This window comes from Alosa sapidissima, chromosome 14, assembly GCF_018492685.1.
Source record: "Alosa sapidissima isolate fAloSap1 chromosome 14, fAloSap1.pri, whole genome shotgun sequence".
Lineage (NCBI taxonomy): Eukaryota > Metazoa > Chordata > Actinopteri > Clupeiformes > Clupeidae > Alosa > Alosa sapidissima.
In genome coordinates this window covers 28490947-28508385 of record NC_055970.1, presented here as the reverse complement: position 1 = coordinate 28508385, position 17439 = coordinate 28490947, and the positions used below count along the sequence as shown (strand labels likewise).

Sequence of the window (17439 nt, the reverse complement as noted above, 5' to 3'; positions counted from 1 at the left end):
GAGAAAGGATGTGGAGGCCCTCTATGTAGCTAATGATTCACTGGAAGACTAGCCGTGTGGCCACGGGGGATATCCTGCTGTTCAGCATGCCAACACCTGGCAACACAAGTTACGTAGCAGCATTCATCACTTTCAGAGAGGCCAGTCCGACCTTCAGCATGCCTGCAAAGAGTTAGCGCCCCCTTTGGTTGTCAGGATCAGCCTAAGTGTTTGTCAGTGATATAGTGGGAGTTTCGTTGAGCCTGGTTCTGAGCCTGAGTGTGTGTATGTGCACCAGTGTTGTGTTTGTGCTGAAGTGTCAGTGGAGCTGAAACAGGGCAGGTGGGTTATGGTTTGTGTGAAGGACGTGGAGTGGTCTCCTACGCGAGCCGCCTCTTCTGGCTGCGGCTGGACACTGTGTGGTGGACAGCAGAGGCCGGGAGGCTGCAGGAGCGCCGTGCTCAGTCTGACAGCGAGTGCCTCTCATCACTCTTTCTCAAACAGCACGGGGACATGTGTTTGTTTGTACTCGGCCAGGCTGTTGCGCTGCACAATCGGAGAAACCGCAGCTGTTGCCAAAGTTATGTACCCTCGAAAAGTAAGGCCAATCAGGTCTTGTGTGACTAAAATAATGTACAAATCCTGTGTGGTGTGGTGTTTTGAGATGCTCTTGTTTGTGCCTGAGTCTGCTCTGGCTGTCAACTGTGTTTATGTTCATGTGAATAGGCTACTTGGATTTGATTACTGTATGCCATAATTAAGTAGATGTTATCAAGCCTTGGGGCTTTTTGTAAAGACTGCCTAAGACCTTCCCTAAATGTGATTTATACACAGGCCTAAATAAGAGGCAGCACTGTCATTGATTTCTTTTAACAAATGATTGACCTGGGGCATCTTTAGGAAGGGAGGGGGAGGGTAGGAAGGGAAGAGGCTGACCTTAATGGCTTTTATGGGGGTTTTACAACTCTGCCCGAAAAGGCCAGAGAAAACCTCCATACCGCAGTTTGGGCGGTATCCTCTCAAACTGATATTGAGCTGTAGTAATGTATTGTATGTTTAGAGGGACTTGAAAGGCCTCCCTCTTCTGTTTTTAGCCAACAATATCACCTTGATGGAAGACTGGGTCCAGAGGAAACTCTTATCTGTAGAATGCTGTTTGGAGAAGTGTCTCTGTGCCACATTAAGGAGTAGCTGGAGGACAGCCTCTCTGTGTTGTAGACTATTTTGGGTTCTTGATTCTGTGGACTATTTTGGGGTTTTTTTTCCATTAGGTAGGTCCAATCTGGTATCCCCTAGCACTACTGCTTGAAATAATATGATATTATAATTATCAGACATATGACATGATGACCTATTATGCACCAGACCTTTGCAGATAAGTTGATTTGACTGAACTGTAATTGTTATCATTACCATAATTGTTATCATTACCATATCCCCCCCCCCCCCTCTCTCTCTTTCTCTCACTCTGTCAGTGTGTGTGGGTTGGGGGGTGGGGGCAGTAAGGAATTAGTGCTGGTGAGGTTTGAAAAGGGGAACAAGAGGATTATTACCAAAAGGACAGTGTTCCCTCTGAGGCGTTCCACATGTGATGGGGCCTTTCATGCCCGTGTGTTTACACAGAGCAGCTTGGGCCCTTTTGGTTCCTGCTGGCCATTCGTCTCCTCGAGCTTCAGCCTTCACTCATAGTATCACCTTTCACTGCAGCCTGCCTCTGCCCACCCCTGCTGCAGGATGACCAGACCAGTCATCTCCATACAACTCTCTCTCTCTCTCTTTCTCTCTCTTTCTCTTTCTTTTAATGTCCTAAAAATAAAATAAGAATGACAAATGAGAGTGACAGAGCCGTCAGGAGATTAGACAAACTTTGAGTGGATCCGAATGCATTTTAAAGGTGAAACGGCAAGATTCATTAGGAAAGCTGCTGTTAAACACACCCTGTGTGTCACTCAGTAGTGAGGGTGAATAAGGAAATCCTTTGGTGCTCTACTGTTTTCGAGAGCCTGGCAGGTGTGTGCTGCCAGGTCCTGACAGCCGATCCCTCTGGCTCTGTGCTCGGCTGAGGTGAGGAGTTTATTAATGAGATTAGCAAGGCTGTGGCCTGCTGTCTGATCAGAGCCCACTGAGAGGGACTGCCAGAGGGGTAACAGCTAACTGTTCACTATAAATATGTATCATCTAACAAACCACTTCCCTGACAGCAAGAGGCTGAGGTCAAAAGACACATTTGGCTCTAAGATACAGCACAAGTAGGGTCTTGCAGATTATGCCCTTTTAATGTATGCCAGATTGTGTACAGACTTTAGGTGGATGGTATTCAGAGTCAACCTAAAGTTGGAGACCCAAAATGGTAGTTTGCCTACATCTTATCTTATCTTAAAAATCTTCAAGTTGCCAGATATGTCATAATGTTTTAAATTACACATAGTTCTGAACACATAACACATAATTTGTATGATAGTTAATTGGCTTTGACCCTTACACAGTTCGAATTTTCCTCATCCAAGATAGCTTCCAGGGCGATGATGTATTCATTAATTTAAATAGAGTATTGATATGATATTTCTGGAGGCTCAGTAGTGTAACTGATTTCCATAAATGCCATTGACTGGAGATTTAACCGTAAGTCTTTTTGATGCGGAGGATTCTGTTGATGGATTGGAATACATTCAACCTTGGCGATCACGTGATGCACTGAGGACACCCTCAAGTCCAGAGCTAACATATGAGTGATGACCCATAGACCCCTATAGATCCATGCGAGTACACTGAGAGGGTGTCCATATGAGTAATCACATAAGCAGGGTCCCACTGACATAAAATGGATGATGATCCATATTTAATCCGATGTGTATCCAGTGTGTGTGGGAGAGGTGCGGGAGATGTTTCAATGGATTGTGAGGTGGCCAAACAGCACTGTTTCTGTCATTCTGACATTTACATGGTGCCCAATTACCGGTATTGTTGACTGACAGTTTGTCCCATCTTTTCTTTTGTAGATATTTACCCTTTTACAATCCAGCCAACATCAATTGTGGTCACAGAGGGGTCTGTTGCTCGCTTCTCTTGCAAAATCACGGCGAGTCCTCCCCCTATCCTCACCTGGGAGTTTAACAGAGTCACCTTACCCTTGGCAACAGAAAGGTTTGTCCTCCTTTTGCACTGGTTCTGCTTTTGTCAAGTACACGTAATGGTGTTTCTTCCTTCCAGAGGTCTTTGCAGAAAGGTTAATGAGCTTGTCTCTGTGCAGGATAACTGTACTGCCCACTGGAGTGCTGCAGATCCAGGGAGTCGATCAGAGGGACGCTGGCAACTACCGCTGTGTGGCTACTAACATCGCCAACCGTCGCAAGAGCACAGAGGCTACTTTGACTATCACTCCAGGTGTGTGTGTGTGTGTGTGTTTATATGTGTTAGGGCCTTATTGAATATGATTAGGTCTAGAACTCCTCATATGAACTTTTGGTGGTATTTTTTCTTAAAAAAACAACAACAAATGATGTAGCTTTCTGAAAAAGTATATAGATGTAATGACTATTTATATTACTAACAAGTTTTATAACCTTGACATAGAGGTTATTAACTTGGCATTACTGTGCCCATAGATCATTACCTAGCTTGGTTGAGGGTGTGACAGTGCTGGTTTTAATATCCCACAGCTCCCGGTGCCCGGCTCCCCCAGAGGCCTCGCATTGTCGCTGGACCCCAGAACCAGACGGTGTCTCTGCATCAGAGCGCCATACTGGAGTGCATGGCCACAGGTAACCCCAGGCCGCTCATCTCCTGGAGCCGAGCTGACCACAAGTCCATTGACGTCTTCAAAACCAAGGTGCTGGGCAGCGGCAACCTCATGATTTCCGACGTGAAGGCCCAGCACGCGGGCGTGTACATCTGCAGGGCCACCACCCCTGGCACCCGCAACTACACCATCGCTGTGGCCAACCTCACTGTGCAAGGTTACTGTGCTTTCCCATTCTACTCGCATTTCATAGATATATCACCACTCCTCTTTGTAACTGTGTGTAAATTGCCATTATGTTAGTCACATGGAAGAGATTGAAATTTTTGGACATTTTGCTGGCTTATCTCTAATGCTGAAGAGAATTATTTGTGCCTCAGCTCCCCCTTCTCTGGTGGAGTGGCCTGAGAGTCTGACCCGTCCTCGTGCGGGCACGGCTCGCTTTGTGTGCCAGGCGGAGGGGGTGCCCACCCCCCACATCACGTGGCTGAAGAATGGCGAGCGGGTCCACTCAAATGGAAGGATCAAAATGTACCACAGGTAGAGCCCTTCCCCCCCTCTCTCTTGCTCTCAGTGAAGGTCTGAAATGTCACATTTAGTGTTAAATGGTACAAATCACAGCCGCCGTAAGCCATGCTCCACTGCTTCTTTTTTGATTGAATGGTGTTCATTCCCACGTAATGGGGAGAACAGCGGGATCTCTCTCCTTTGGAGGGACTATCTTGTGTTCTTAAACGAGCTAATTTGTCCTCGGGAAACTCTGGAACAATGAAATATTTATCAGCTTGTGCCTCCAGTTAGATGAGAGGAGCTTGAATAATTTACTTCTGACTAATGGCATTTTAGTTGATTTTCTCGCTAATTTACCCCTTTATGGTTGCGCATCTGTCCCACTTTGTTAGTAGATTGCATTCTGAAATAGGAAAAAAAGGAGCTGTAATTGCTCATTGTTCTGGACCATTGGTTTTTTACATGACCGTGTATGTGTGTGTGTGTGTGTGTGTGTGTGTGTGTGTGTGTATGTGTGTGTGTGTGTGTATGTGTGTATGTGTGTGTGTGTGTGTGTGTGTGTGTGTGTGTGTGTGTGTGTGTATGTGTGTATGTGTGTGTGTGTGTGTGTGTGTGTGTGTGTGTGTGTGTGTGCGTGCGTGTTCCATTCAGCAAACTGGTGATCAATCAGATCATCCCTGAGGATGATGCCATCTACCAGTGCCAGGCAGACAATGAGCTGGGCTCGGTGCTGTCCATGGCCCGACTCATCGTGGTCATGTCCGAGGACCGGCCGAGTGCGCCCAGGAACATCCGTGCCGACACTGTCTCCAGCTCGGCCATTCTGCTGGCCTGGGAGAGACCTATGTACAACTCCGACAAAGTCATCGCCTACTCAGTGCACTACATGAAGGCAGAAGGTGAGTTAATGCAGCACAAAGTAAATAACCAACGAGCTAAACAAAACCTAATGGGAAACATTTGAAAGTGTATGTTGATATGGCAGTATTGATGTAAAATATATGTGGAGTGGGTGAGATTAATGGACTTTGTAGCCCCCGGGAGTTAACAGTTAACACTGCTGTGAGTACACAGAGCTCCCACTTCCTCCTTGCCCTGAAAATGGAATGTGGGAGATTGGCCATCTGTTGTTAATAGTTGGTTGCTGGGCAGAGGTCAAGGGAAAAGAATGACTACACCACCAAAGCTAGAGGAATAGCTTTCGCCACCTCTAGTGCTTACAGCTGCCCAAAAATAGTGCAGGATTCTACCCACTCCAGAATGTGAATTTGTAGTTTGATAGAAGGACAAAGACACCTTCCAGGAATATATTTAATCCTTATGGCGATTTTAGAGCCGTGACCTTTGCTGCTGTTAGAGTCTTTTGTGCTTCCCCTGTGCCAGTTGAATAGTTATTGTTGATGAGAGGCAGGAAGAGTAAAATGAACAGTTAGTGGTGTGTTTTGTAAAGTCATTCAGCTTCCTGTGCCCAGTCCCTCATATTGAAAGCTTTTGAATGCAAAAGAAACACCTGTCAAGCTATGCCATAGTAATGGAGGGAAAAAGTCAGAAAATCAGTCTCTTCCCCTGATGATTGGCTGCCTTCGTAAGTGATTTTGTTCACTTGATGAGAAGTTAGTAGCACATTTTGTTCCTGTGCCATAGAAAGCCTAGCCGTTTAGACTGACAAGAATGGGCAGGACACTACACTATGTCTCTGTTGTCATGGGCAGAAAACATCGGAAATAAATGGGCGCTCCATTGAAGGCAGGAACTAATTAGCCTCTGTGTTGAAGTGTGCTAATCCTGCACTGGAGGATCTCGGAGGAGGCACAGGGAGCGAGCGCTCGACTCGGCCTGGAAGGCCGGCTTTGTCCTGCTCTCCCTTTTCACCTCAAGTCCAGCGTGGGGCTCACCAGGCACATTCAGGGCCCCTAACAAGGCACTCTTCTGTTTGCTCTCAAGGAGCCTGTTTACCAGGTCAGAAATTGGCCAGGGGGATTCAGTGCATCCAGGCTTTAAGTGACTCCTTTGTGCAATCTTCCCCAAAGTAGGCTAATTAAAGTGTTATCAGGTGCAAGCTGTGGGAAAGTTTGAGTTATGGACATGTTGGTGACTTGGCGATACGTGGACGATCTGACTAGTTTGATTGAGTTGACACCTTTGCTCTATGGTGGCCCACAGTGAGTAGCACTTCTTCAATTTTTTGAAAGAATTCTTCAGAATTCTTAAGTGTGATCATTCAACAAACATAATGAGTGGCTTTCCAAAGTCAAAGAAATTATACATGAATTAGTCTATCCAGAGGATAGGTAGTTACAGAGTGCAGATGTATCTTCAGTCTCAGTAATCCACACAAATCTCTGTTATTGTGGGGAGGCCTGCTCGGAGTCAGAGGTGAGTCCCTTTCAGGGGCTCTTAATTAACAACTCAAAAACAACGCTCTCCTCATTAACATTTTCAAGAACATTTCTTTCATTGCTCATTTGACAATGGACCATTCATGATTCTTTAACAGATATTGGAAAGCATAAGTGTTTCCAGCAACACTTTTATCATTCACTGACTTTCAGATTTGCTCTGTTGATATGCATGAACAATAACAGTAGAATCTACTTTCCACTGTATTTATAGGTCACAACATGTGGATGGTGTGGTGAGGGGTAACTGTATGCCGTGTGTTTTGACAACAAAGCCTCTCTTCTCCACCCAGGTTTGAATAATGAAGAATACCAAGTTGTCATTGGCAATGACACCACTCGCTATATTATTGATGACCTGGAGCCTGCCAGGAACTACACCTTTTACATTGTGGCCTACATGCCCATGGGAGCCAGCCGCATGTCGGACCACATCGTCCAGCACACTCTTGAAGATGGTGAGTTGGCTCATACACATTATACACACACATGTGCTTATTTATATTCACACATTTCCAAAACATACATGGAGGTTCTTGTATTCAATTTCAGCTAGTTCTCTGTTGTAACTGCTTTACCCACTTAGTGCAAAATGATTACTGTGATCCATTTGGAACTCCGGGGATGTAAACTGAGAGTAAATCAGCTGGTGTGGATGTTTCAGTGGAGAGGACTGATAGGCCTCACAGCCCATTCTTTGAAAGAACAAATACCAGCTGCCCTCCCCAAGACGCACAACTAAAGGCATGGTGGCCTGTGCTAATGGAGGAGATGAAAGGACTTTTGACTGGTTAAACATTAGGCTGGATGATATGTAGAGACCTGTCCTAGAGTGTTGAAAATACAACCTGTTATTTAACTCCTGCTAAAGGGGTCTGACCTCGCATTTCAAATCATCCTGAGACTCCTGGCCTAACTTTAGACCTTTCACAAGCACATTCCTTCTAATACAGGGAAGGACATTTATTTCCTTGGTGAATCAATGCCCTGGGTTTTGTTAACGTATGATAGGAAAAGCCCTCTATTTGAAACTTCACCTCAGGTGTAGACATATATTTCCTGGTGTTGACAAATAACTTTATTTATTGGTGGTGTTTAAAACAGCATGCCATGGAGATCAAGGGCACATGGCACAGAGTAAATCATAGAGATCTATATGTTTCTGTCTCATCTCAGCATGGTCCCCGAGTTTCTGACTAAGTGTTGCGACTATTAGTAGGCTATAGGGAGTGACCTGCCCCTGTGAGGAACAGGCTCACACTTCATACGTGGAGATCTAGTGGCCGCGCTGCTTCTCATTCCACTCGGTTGTCTTAAAGCAGCAATAAGGAGTTTTGGTCAAAAACTAGTAATGTCATGCTGCAAAATCTTTTTTTGACGCCATTTGACCTGGACCACAGATCTGCATAGTACATAGCCCTAGGTGGCTAGTTGGAAGGACATGTGTGTTTATTTGTACTTCACAGAGAATGTAGTATGAATGAAAAACGATTTGAAGACACTACTAGTCACAAATAAAACAATTAGCACTAGTAACTGCTGTATGGTTGTATGGGTCTATGGTGTGTGAGTTAAGACTGACCACCTCCCCTCTGTCCTCCCCAGTGCCCCTGCGTGCCCCTGAGCTCAGCCTCACCAGCCGCAGTCCCACCGACATCCATGTGTCCTGGCAGCCGCTGGCGCCCAAGCTGAGCCGCGGGCACGTCTCTGCCTACCGGCTGGCCTACCGCACCAGCGCCGACAGCACCATCACGCAGCTGGAGCTGGCGGGCCACTTCACACAGCACCTGCTGGAAGGCCTGCAGCCCGACACCATCTACCTCGTACGCATCTCGGCTGCCACCAAAGTGGGCTGGGGGGAGCAGTCTGCTTGGACATCCCACCGCACTCCCAAAGCCTCCAGCACCAAAGGTACACCTGAGCTCTTCTGTGCTGATGTACATGCTATTAGTATCAAGTATGGCACACATTTCATTGCAATAGTAAAACACTTATGAAGTCATGCCAATAACATACTGTAGTTAGATTAGTCAATTTCATGCATCTTTTTATGAAGTGCGGTATGAAGTGGGTATTAGTGCTTAGACGATAACCTACAGACTGTACATGTTAAATAAATTGACATTCCTCCCTACTGTGTTTGGCATGTATAGATTAAGCAAACAAGAACGGGCCGCAACCCTGTAAGCTCTCAGCGAAGCGTCCAGTTGACCAAACCATATCGTGCACGTATATGCAAATGCCGGTGGCTTTGAAGTCCACTGAAAGCAAAGTTCATTGTGAGAGAGAGAGAGAGGGGAAAAAAACAACACAAAAACAAAACAACGGCGAGTGCCCCCAAACCTCAGTGAGAATAGTGTGAGTCGCCTCTCTGTGTTTGCGTCCCTGGTGGTGCTGTGAGAAAGAGAGAGGCCCATGTGAAGAGCGCGCTCTAATAATCTTGTTAAGGCATTGCATTTGTTACTCAGTGACCTTTGCCCTGCACTGTCAGAAAACATGGGAATGGCCTCAGTCATGGGTCATAAAGAGAGAGACCCCAGCCTCCAGCAGCACAGAGAAGAATAGGGCTGTTTAGGGCCAGAGGGTCTTCTCAGATGGGGGAGGGGGATGCTTCTCTGAATCTCCCTCTAAAAAGAGAGATTTGCATTTTCTAAGGCCTCTCCTGAAAGCCAGGTAAGCGTGACAAGCTAACTGGGAGTCCAGAGCACATAGCCTTTTTCTCGTGGTTGTGGGGTCTTTGCTGCCTGTATTTAGCTGACCGTAGATGTGCCTGTTGTAGCTATAAAGAGTCGATGAGTCTCTGGAGAGGTGGGGGGCAGCGGGAGCACGGCCTGTTATTTCCATCAGATAAAGCAGGAGAACAGCTGGGTGGAGACATTCCTAGTTGCGTCAACAAGACCAGGAGCAGGAGCAGGAGTTAAACCTACTCTCAGAGACCTCCATGGCCTCACATTCTTACAATACTTTGGGCTCCTGCATCCACCCTCCTGTGAGCCCCTGCTGATTTTGGTACTGTCCATCAGCCGTGGCTAGAATAGATGCCATGGGGCAAAGTCTCAGCTGGGACGCCAGTTGTGCATTAACAGTAATACCCAGAGGCCAGCTTCATGTTTTATGCGACTGAATTTCAGTTTTTTTTTTTTAATTCCTCGAAATGAATGCCTCAAAAAGAATCTGCCTAAAAAAGCATTTCTAGGCTCGTGATCATCAAACATAGTAGTAGTAGTAGTAGTAGCTTCACCCAGTTATAATGGCACCTCTCAAATAAAGCCAGGCTGCTTTTCTCTCCACAAGGTTTAATCAGACACCTAACACACAAACTGTCGAGCTGTAACTGTGACCCAGTGGTGAGTGTGTGAGCTCCCTGATGCAGGAGACGCTGCTGTGAGTGTCTGACTTCTCTCCCTGTGTCCTGCAGTGCCCCTGGCCCCGGAGCTGCTGCTGGAGCCTCTCAACTGTACCACCATTGTGGTCCACTGGAGACTCACCCTGGGCAATGCTGCTGGCATCCAAGGCTACCGGCTCTTCTATCATGAGGAGACCCAGACAGAGAGACCACCGATACAGTTGCGTGCCCACGAGAACCACTACACCATCGGAGGCCTGGGTGAGTGACATGCGTCTCCCTCTACCACCAACTGATCGCTATGGATCTTTCTTTTTTCAGCTATAGTAAGAAGATTTAATCTATTGAATAAACTGTGTTGTGTATCCAGTTTTAGTGTCAAAGAGGAGTTACCCCATTACCCCACTCATGATTGTTTTAGTCAAAAGTACTGTATGTGTGTGAATGCATACTGTGCTTCAATCAGCATACTTGATTGAAATTGAAACTTTGCTAAACTTCAGTGACCCTTCGTCAACCTATTCCGTAGAGCAATTGACCATCTTCGTGCTGAAGAGAGAGGTCATTAGTTTTGCATAGAACAATGGAGGACCCTCCTATCAGGATAAGCTATTGACAACAAAGAGTGCAGGCCTGATTGATTAAATCAGCCCTGTCATGGGAGATATGTGTCCCATCTCAGGAGGGCCTTTCCCTGTGAGAAGGGACCAGGACTTCCACCCCTCCACATCCCCACTCCCCACTGACCTTTTGACCTCCCAAAACCTGAATGTGTGTCCACCCAGCGGTCCTCCAATCAAACTGTCTGGTCAGAGCAAAAAGGAGGGTCCGGGCTGTCCAGAGCGTGGAGGTCAGCTCCTCTTTGCCCTGGCCATGTGTGCTCAAGGCAGCTCTCACGACTCCAGAACCAGTGGACATCTGACCATCTGTGGTAGGACAGGGTCAGCCATGTGGTCAGCAGCTGAAATGTAAATCAGGGGAGGCTTGGCTGAGCACGGCCCTGCTCTGGGAAAAGAGGAGGAGGAGGGGGAGGCACCCAGGAGCCGTAAATACAGTGTGAATCCTCCTTTTCTCTGTTTCTTCTCTGGTGGAGTGTTTTTGTTATGCCGTGCAGTGGCCATACTGTGAGGGGAACAGTGAAGACAGGGCAAGGAGAGACAACACAATGCAGGAAGTGAAAAGTAGAGCTCTGATACTGGAGAGTGATTTATGCCATTTTTGTTTATTAATTGAACACTGAAAAGAAATGGTCTGACATCTGAATCAGTCTCTGTCATGGAAAGGGCACTTTGTACAGTTTAACAACAAAAAAGTGCCTGAAGCAAATTTATGCTGTGGGAAAACCTGAGAGTTACCACCTGCTTGAACACAAACATACATCTTCTATTATTAACAAGCCATGACCTGGGAACAGAAATCTTCTCTCTGGTCCATAGTAGGCTTTCAGTGTTCATTAGTGTCGCATTGGGCAGCCTTTTTTGGTGGTCCCTCCGTTGGGCCTGTTGTGTGTGGAGGGTGGTGGTGGTGGTGATGGTGCTATGGTTGCCTCTCCAGGAGAGCCAGGCTGTTATTTTGTGGGGGAGATTTATGATGTGTTTTATGACTGCTGTGAGGCCAGCCATTGGAGGGGCTCTCACATCAAAGCTGCCCATTGTGCTGCTCTCTCATGGCCGCAGAACAGTGTTTATTGGTCAAGAGTCAACCAAATTCAGAGCTTTACTCACAGGAACAGTGCTAGGGATTGGCCTGAAGCCTGCAGCCTTTTTGGTGTGGATGGACAAAGTGTACGCACATGCTGAACACTCCTAATGCTGCACAGGATCTAAAGGGGTGGCTCTTGAGGTGTTCTTGTTTAACCATTCAGTGACTGAAATCCATTCTCACAAACAAGATAAGAAGCTCTTTTGAATGTGAAATAATTCCATCATCCTAGTTGAAGAAAATACAGTATTACTGATTTAATGTTTCCATAGTGACCTAATTGATATAATTGGAAGAGATAGTAGGAAACGTGTTGTATAGAATCAGAAACCTCTGATTAGTACTCACTTAAATGCTGCTTATGCTGGGAAGTCTAACTAAAGTGGGTAATGAAAGACGTTAGACTAGACATTTTTATTATATAATTAAATTGTATATGAGATGTAGAATGGATGGTGTGTTAGTCTGTAAAGATCTGTTCCTGTGAAGTGCTGCTCTTTTGCCTTGCCTGTTTGCCTGGGGGTCTCTTTATAACATCTGAATATTTATAGCTCCACAAAGGTGACGGCCTCTCTACAGTAATTGCTTTATGTTAAGTCTCCTAATATAGGGCCTCTTTAATTAAACTTGGGTGTCCTCATACATTTGGGTCAGGTTTAATGTTCATGTTTACCTATAATTGAGTAGTAGTTCATGGCTGTATTTGACCTCTGAGAGGGCATTTTATCATTGATTTTATTTAGTTCAAGTGACGAAGCATGACTTAAGCCTCTTAATAAACCATGTTGTGAATCCACTCTAATGAGGGAGTAGCGGGTGGAGAACACATGAATTGTTTGTAAAGGTTGATCTTCAGCTAAATCTTTAATGCAGCCAGAATCCAACTGTCGCTCTTGGCCCAGGCGCTAGCACAACTTGTGAGTCATAAATGAGCTCTTGATATTTGTTGTGTTGTGTACGACAATGTGTCCTTTTATAATAGCCTATGAGTTGAAAGATTCCATTAGATCCATTGCACAGTTCTCCTACCCATAATAACCCCATTGTATGCCATTAAAGTGAACCATGTTGAGTTTGCCATTGGCAGTGGGACCTGTGGCTAGTGGCGAGTAAACAGATCTGTCTTGTACAATCTTAGCTCACGGATGTGTCAGTAGCCCAGGCTCCCATACTGAGTCATGTTGAGAGAGAGTGACATTGCACGTGCTCTGCTCGCTCTTTCCATGATGAATGGCTCTTCCTGAGAGGAATATGAGCCTTTGAAGGAGAGCACTACCTCGGTGGAGGCCTGTGACAGGGTGTCGTTTTCCCTGTTTTGCTTGTTCCTCTCCTGGAGCGATTGGGGTTAAAATACTGCCTGAGCCTGTGGCAACCGACGGACAGGCTGAGATTTATTTTGCCTGCTGCAGGCCATCATATGGAGTCAGTCGTGTTTGTTCCGTTTACAAATCCAGTATTTCATCTTGGTGTCAAAAGATAGATGAGTGATGCTGGGGACATCAATAGGCTTCCCGCTTTGATTTAAACAAATGTTGACTTCACTGGCTATCTGTGGGAAGAGGGGCCTCCTATGTGTATGGGCACAGAGGAACATATTGTTCAAGTAGCTGTGTGTGTGTGTGTGTGTGTGTGTGTGTGTGTGCGCGTGCATGTGTGTGTGTGTGTGTGTGTGTGTGTGTGTGTGTGTGTGTGTGTGTGTGTGTGTGTGATAGTGATATGGCACAGGGGGTTCAGTGTGTGAGAGCACAAGCTCTGCTTTCGAGGCCTCTCGGAGTAGAACAAAGCCCTGACCTCCCACAGGATCCACACATGCCCTGTTAAAATCAGGTGACCACAAACCGCTCAGGAATGTGTGCTTCATTATTTTATACAGTCTATAGTGCTTCATTATGAAATGGACACGGAATTCATCTGTAATTTATTGTAATGTAATGAGTAGTGTTGAATCCACATATGCTAGCTCATATAGGGCCATTAACATCCATTTGACATTATTGCATTAAGGCATATATAGCATCCCGTATCTGTGTGCGGGACTTGGTGTTGTTGAATAGACTCAAGGCTAATACAAACCTTCCTTTGAGAATCCAGTTTATTGTGAGAGGCAATCAGTGCAGGCATGAGTGACTGCAGGGTGAGGTGTGTGTGTGTGTGTGTGTGTGTGTGTGTGTGTGTGTGTGTGTGTGTGTGTGTGTGTGTGATGAGGCATTATCTCTCTCTCAGTGTGCATATTCAATACAAAAGAAAAACCTGCCTCTTTTCCTATTTTATTGGCAGTATAAGCAAATAACAATTACTATTTATTGTTGAATCCAAAAATGTTAAGCTATTTAACGCCCTGTGTATAAGTATTACCACAACAACTTCTAGATCTTTGTATCTCTATTTTGACATTTTCTCATAGGATGACCATTTTATACGTACACTTTATGATACGTAAGTCTCTTTGGATAAAAGTATTTTTCTAAATACACCCAAATCTACACCTAAAATTGTTTCTAGTTGTCCATCACACATTTTCTAAACCCTCCCCCTCATGAGGCTCCACCCACAGCAGGATTTAGCTTGCCCAGATTCCATGTCAAAGGTCACGGCCCAGATGTCATCCCCTCTACTTCTCTCACTGCGTAATTGCCCCAGGCCTCAATGCAGAGGGGCAGGGTTCACTGCTGGGCTGAACTCCCTGACCACTACCCCTAAAAAGATGGAGCATGGAATCGGACATAGTCCCCAGGCATGGAGCTAGGGAATGGTGACACTGGGATTTATTTCATTTTTCAAAGAGTCAACTACAGTATTTGCAACTATTCAATGATCCTCCCATATATATTTGCTAGTTTTGTAGGAGCATGATTTTGCTTTATTTATTTTCTCATTTAAAATGCTAATTTATTATTAATAAATATTTAGTCATAGACAAAGCTGTTTAAAATATTTACAGAAGTATATCTTAAGTTAAATAAAATATACATTAGTATTAGTTTTTTAGTTAGTTTAAGTTAGTTTTTATCCATTCCACTCTGCACTAAACTTAAGAGTTTTCCCCCTCTTTCCCATCTGCCTGAAATAATTTCTTTATCTTCACCCAACTAAAGCTGGGGGGTATTCTGGGAGAAAAAAGGACTCAACTCGTATTCCGCACCCATGACCTGGAATTCCTAGGGAGTTTTTATCTGGGCCTGACCCCTGACCCCAGGCTGGCTCCACTGAAGCTTGTGGATCCCTGTCACTGCGTGCTCCCCCTCCAGCCACCCCCTCACCTCCCCCACCCCCTCAAACCCTCCCAGCGCCTCCCTGGCTCCCAGAACACCTAACACCTCACTCTGCCTGTGCTGCTGGGCTAGGAGGCTCAGTTTCCTGCTGCCCAAAAGGTGGCACCTGAGTTGGCGGAGGCGTCAAAGTGACGTGTTTATGAAGCCACAGAGGTGCCCCGCTGTCTATGACGGGGGTTGTGATGCTCATTGGGGCATTTCCATCCACTTTTCTGGGGACAAGCTTCAGAAAGGACATTTGAAATCACTTTTGAGAAATGAGATACATTATTTTTGAATGTGTGTGTGTGACTGAGAAATCAGAAATCATGTCTGTACTGTGGTCTGTATTGAGCACTGCTTTCACTGAGAGTGGGTGAGACTTCAGAGTGATATCCTTGCCACTGTTCCCAATACTCTCTTTCATCTCCTTCAGATCCAGTGTCATGTAGCACTCTCTAGTGGCTGTAATGAACACTACAGGGTAACTTGAGTGCACCGCTCACCATCTGGAAGGTCTCACAAGTTCCAAGTACCCATAGCTATATATCTTTCTCAGTGGGCTTATACTATTTGAAAAACACATATTTCAGGCTTTCAGGCTTACGCAAAGCCGACATTTGTTGAAGTAATTTTTAAGCATTCATGTATGTTTCACAGTGTAGATAAAGATTAATGAAGAAGTTATTGACATTTGTTGTCTCCATGTTGGCAACATTTGATGCATTGTATATTCATGAGTTCATTAATATATTTATATTAAAATTGATGGTGGTGATATGTCTTGAGCACTGATGTGTATTTAAAGAATTCACCGAAGCCCTGCTTGAAGTGTCTAATTATCTGCAGCATACTTTGAAATATTGAGAAGGTGAGAGTTCCAGGTTGGCAGTAACTCATTACTTTGAGATATGTTGTGTTTTTTCTGGAAGGTCTCCAAGGTTGCTGTGAAAGCTTCCTGTAATTGCCTTGCTAATAGTACTCTAATGTCTCCCAGTGAAGCCACTCTGTTTCCTCATATCAGTCACTCTGTGACATGAGTCATCAGGATCAGATTAAGCGTGTCACCCATGTTGTGCCTGTATATTCTTTAACTTCACCTAGAAATAAATATGAGCAGGGTCCTTTGTGTTATGTTGTGACGTGAGTTATCTTTTTGAAAAATATACTCCCTGTAACTGCCATTCAGGATTTAAAACTGGATACTCCTATCATACCATGATCTTTTCACCGCAGTAGACAAGAACCAGCAGTGTTTTTCTTTGTTATTTGATGTGATGCTGATATATATATGCCTTTGAAGATTTTTGTTACAACAAAGGTTTTGTAAGGGCCCTGGCTTTGGATGTGTGACTGGCCGCTCCTTCGTTCCCATGGGGCCATTGTCTCCTGCTGCAGCCCCTCCCCCCTGTCCTCGAGGCTGACTGGGCAGTGACCAGTGGTCAGCAGTGGCTGGGGTGGGGTGGGGTGCAGGGTGAAAGCCACCCATTCTTCTCCCCGCACGCTGACAGCGTGATGGATGGGGTGCTCATCTTTTGTGCTGCTCTGGGTAGGCTTGTGGGGGGGGGGGGGGTCTTGGGGTGGATGGCTGTGGTGGTCAAGCGCTGTGAGCCCTCAATGCCACACGGCCCCCTGACCTCCAGCACCCACTCCAATCACACACAGGCCTGAGTCAGCAAACGCCCTGCTGGCCACTCACACACCTCTCTGCCACCCTCACCGTCAATTATGGATCCACACGCTGGGGTCATTATCAATGCATGGAGGGGGATGCTGAAGGCCAAGTGACAGTGTCAGCAAAATGTCTTATGCACGTATGTTTTGTCTTTGAATATGCAGACCCCAGAAAGAAGTATCATGTCAAGCTCCTGGCTTACAATTTCATGGGAGAGGGATACCAAGCAGACCAGACTATTAGCACCCCTGGATGTGTCTGTAAGTTGCTTCTATTTTAGTAATACATTATATGTATCTTATTGTATTGTGTCATGCATTGAAAACATATAATGACACTGAGCTGTCAAGATCACTATGATGATTTTATTCAGTAATGTAGTCAGACAGTGCCATGAACTGTCAGCATGCTGTATCTAAAAAAATCCTCTTTCTTTCCTAGCCGTCCGTGATCGTCTGGTACCCCCACCACCACCCCCTCACCATTTGTATGCAAAGACCAACAGCTCATCCGCTGTGTACCTGCACTGGGGGCGGCCTGCTTTCACTACGGGCCAGATGGTGAACTACACTGTCCGCTGTAATCCTGTGGGTTTACAGAACGCCTCACTGGTGCTCTACCTCCAGACGTACGTGGCCCACACTTGTTTCTCATGACACAGGCAGCTTAACATATCTACATCTCCAGCATTTTAGTTCAAAATGTGTTAACAGGCCTAGAAAAACAATATATCTCATATGTTATATTGTCCATTTTATTACCAAGGCAAATTCTGAAACACCTTGGCAAAACACCATAATGCCATTTCTGTGTGCACCTGAAGTATGCAGTGTACACCC

General features: G+C 45.6%; 1 protein-coding gene across 1 annotated transcript in view; it reads left to right on the top strand.

The window, feature by feature from the left end:
• The window catches only part of prtga (protogenin homolog a (Gallus gallus)), a 34977-nt gene that overhangs the window by 10540 nt on the left and 6998 nt on the right, over positions 1-17439 (top strand). The window contains exons 3-12 of the mRNA XM_042062479.1: positions 2979-3123; positions 3230-3363; positions 3639-3935; positions 4099-4258; positions 4880-5127; positions 6921-7085; positions 8233-8538; positions 10046-10234; positions 16765-16860; positions 17042-17228. Coding sequence (XP_041918413.1) covers positions 2979-3123; positions 3230-3363; positions 3639-3935; positions 4099-4258; positions 4880-5127; positions 6921-7085; positions 8233-8538; positions 10046-10234; positions 16765-16860; positions 17042-17228 — 1927 coding nt within the window. The remainder of the gene's footprint in view (positions 1-2978; positions 3124-3229; positions 3364-3638; positions 3936-4098; positions 4259-4879; positions 5128-6920; positions 7086-8232; positions 8539-10045; positions 10235-16764; positions 16861-17041; positions 17229-17439) is intronic.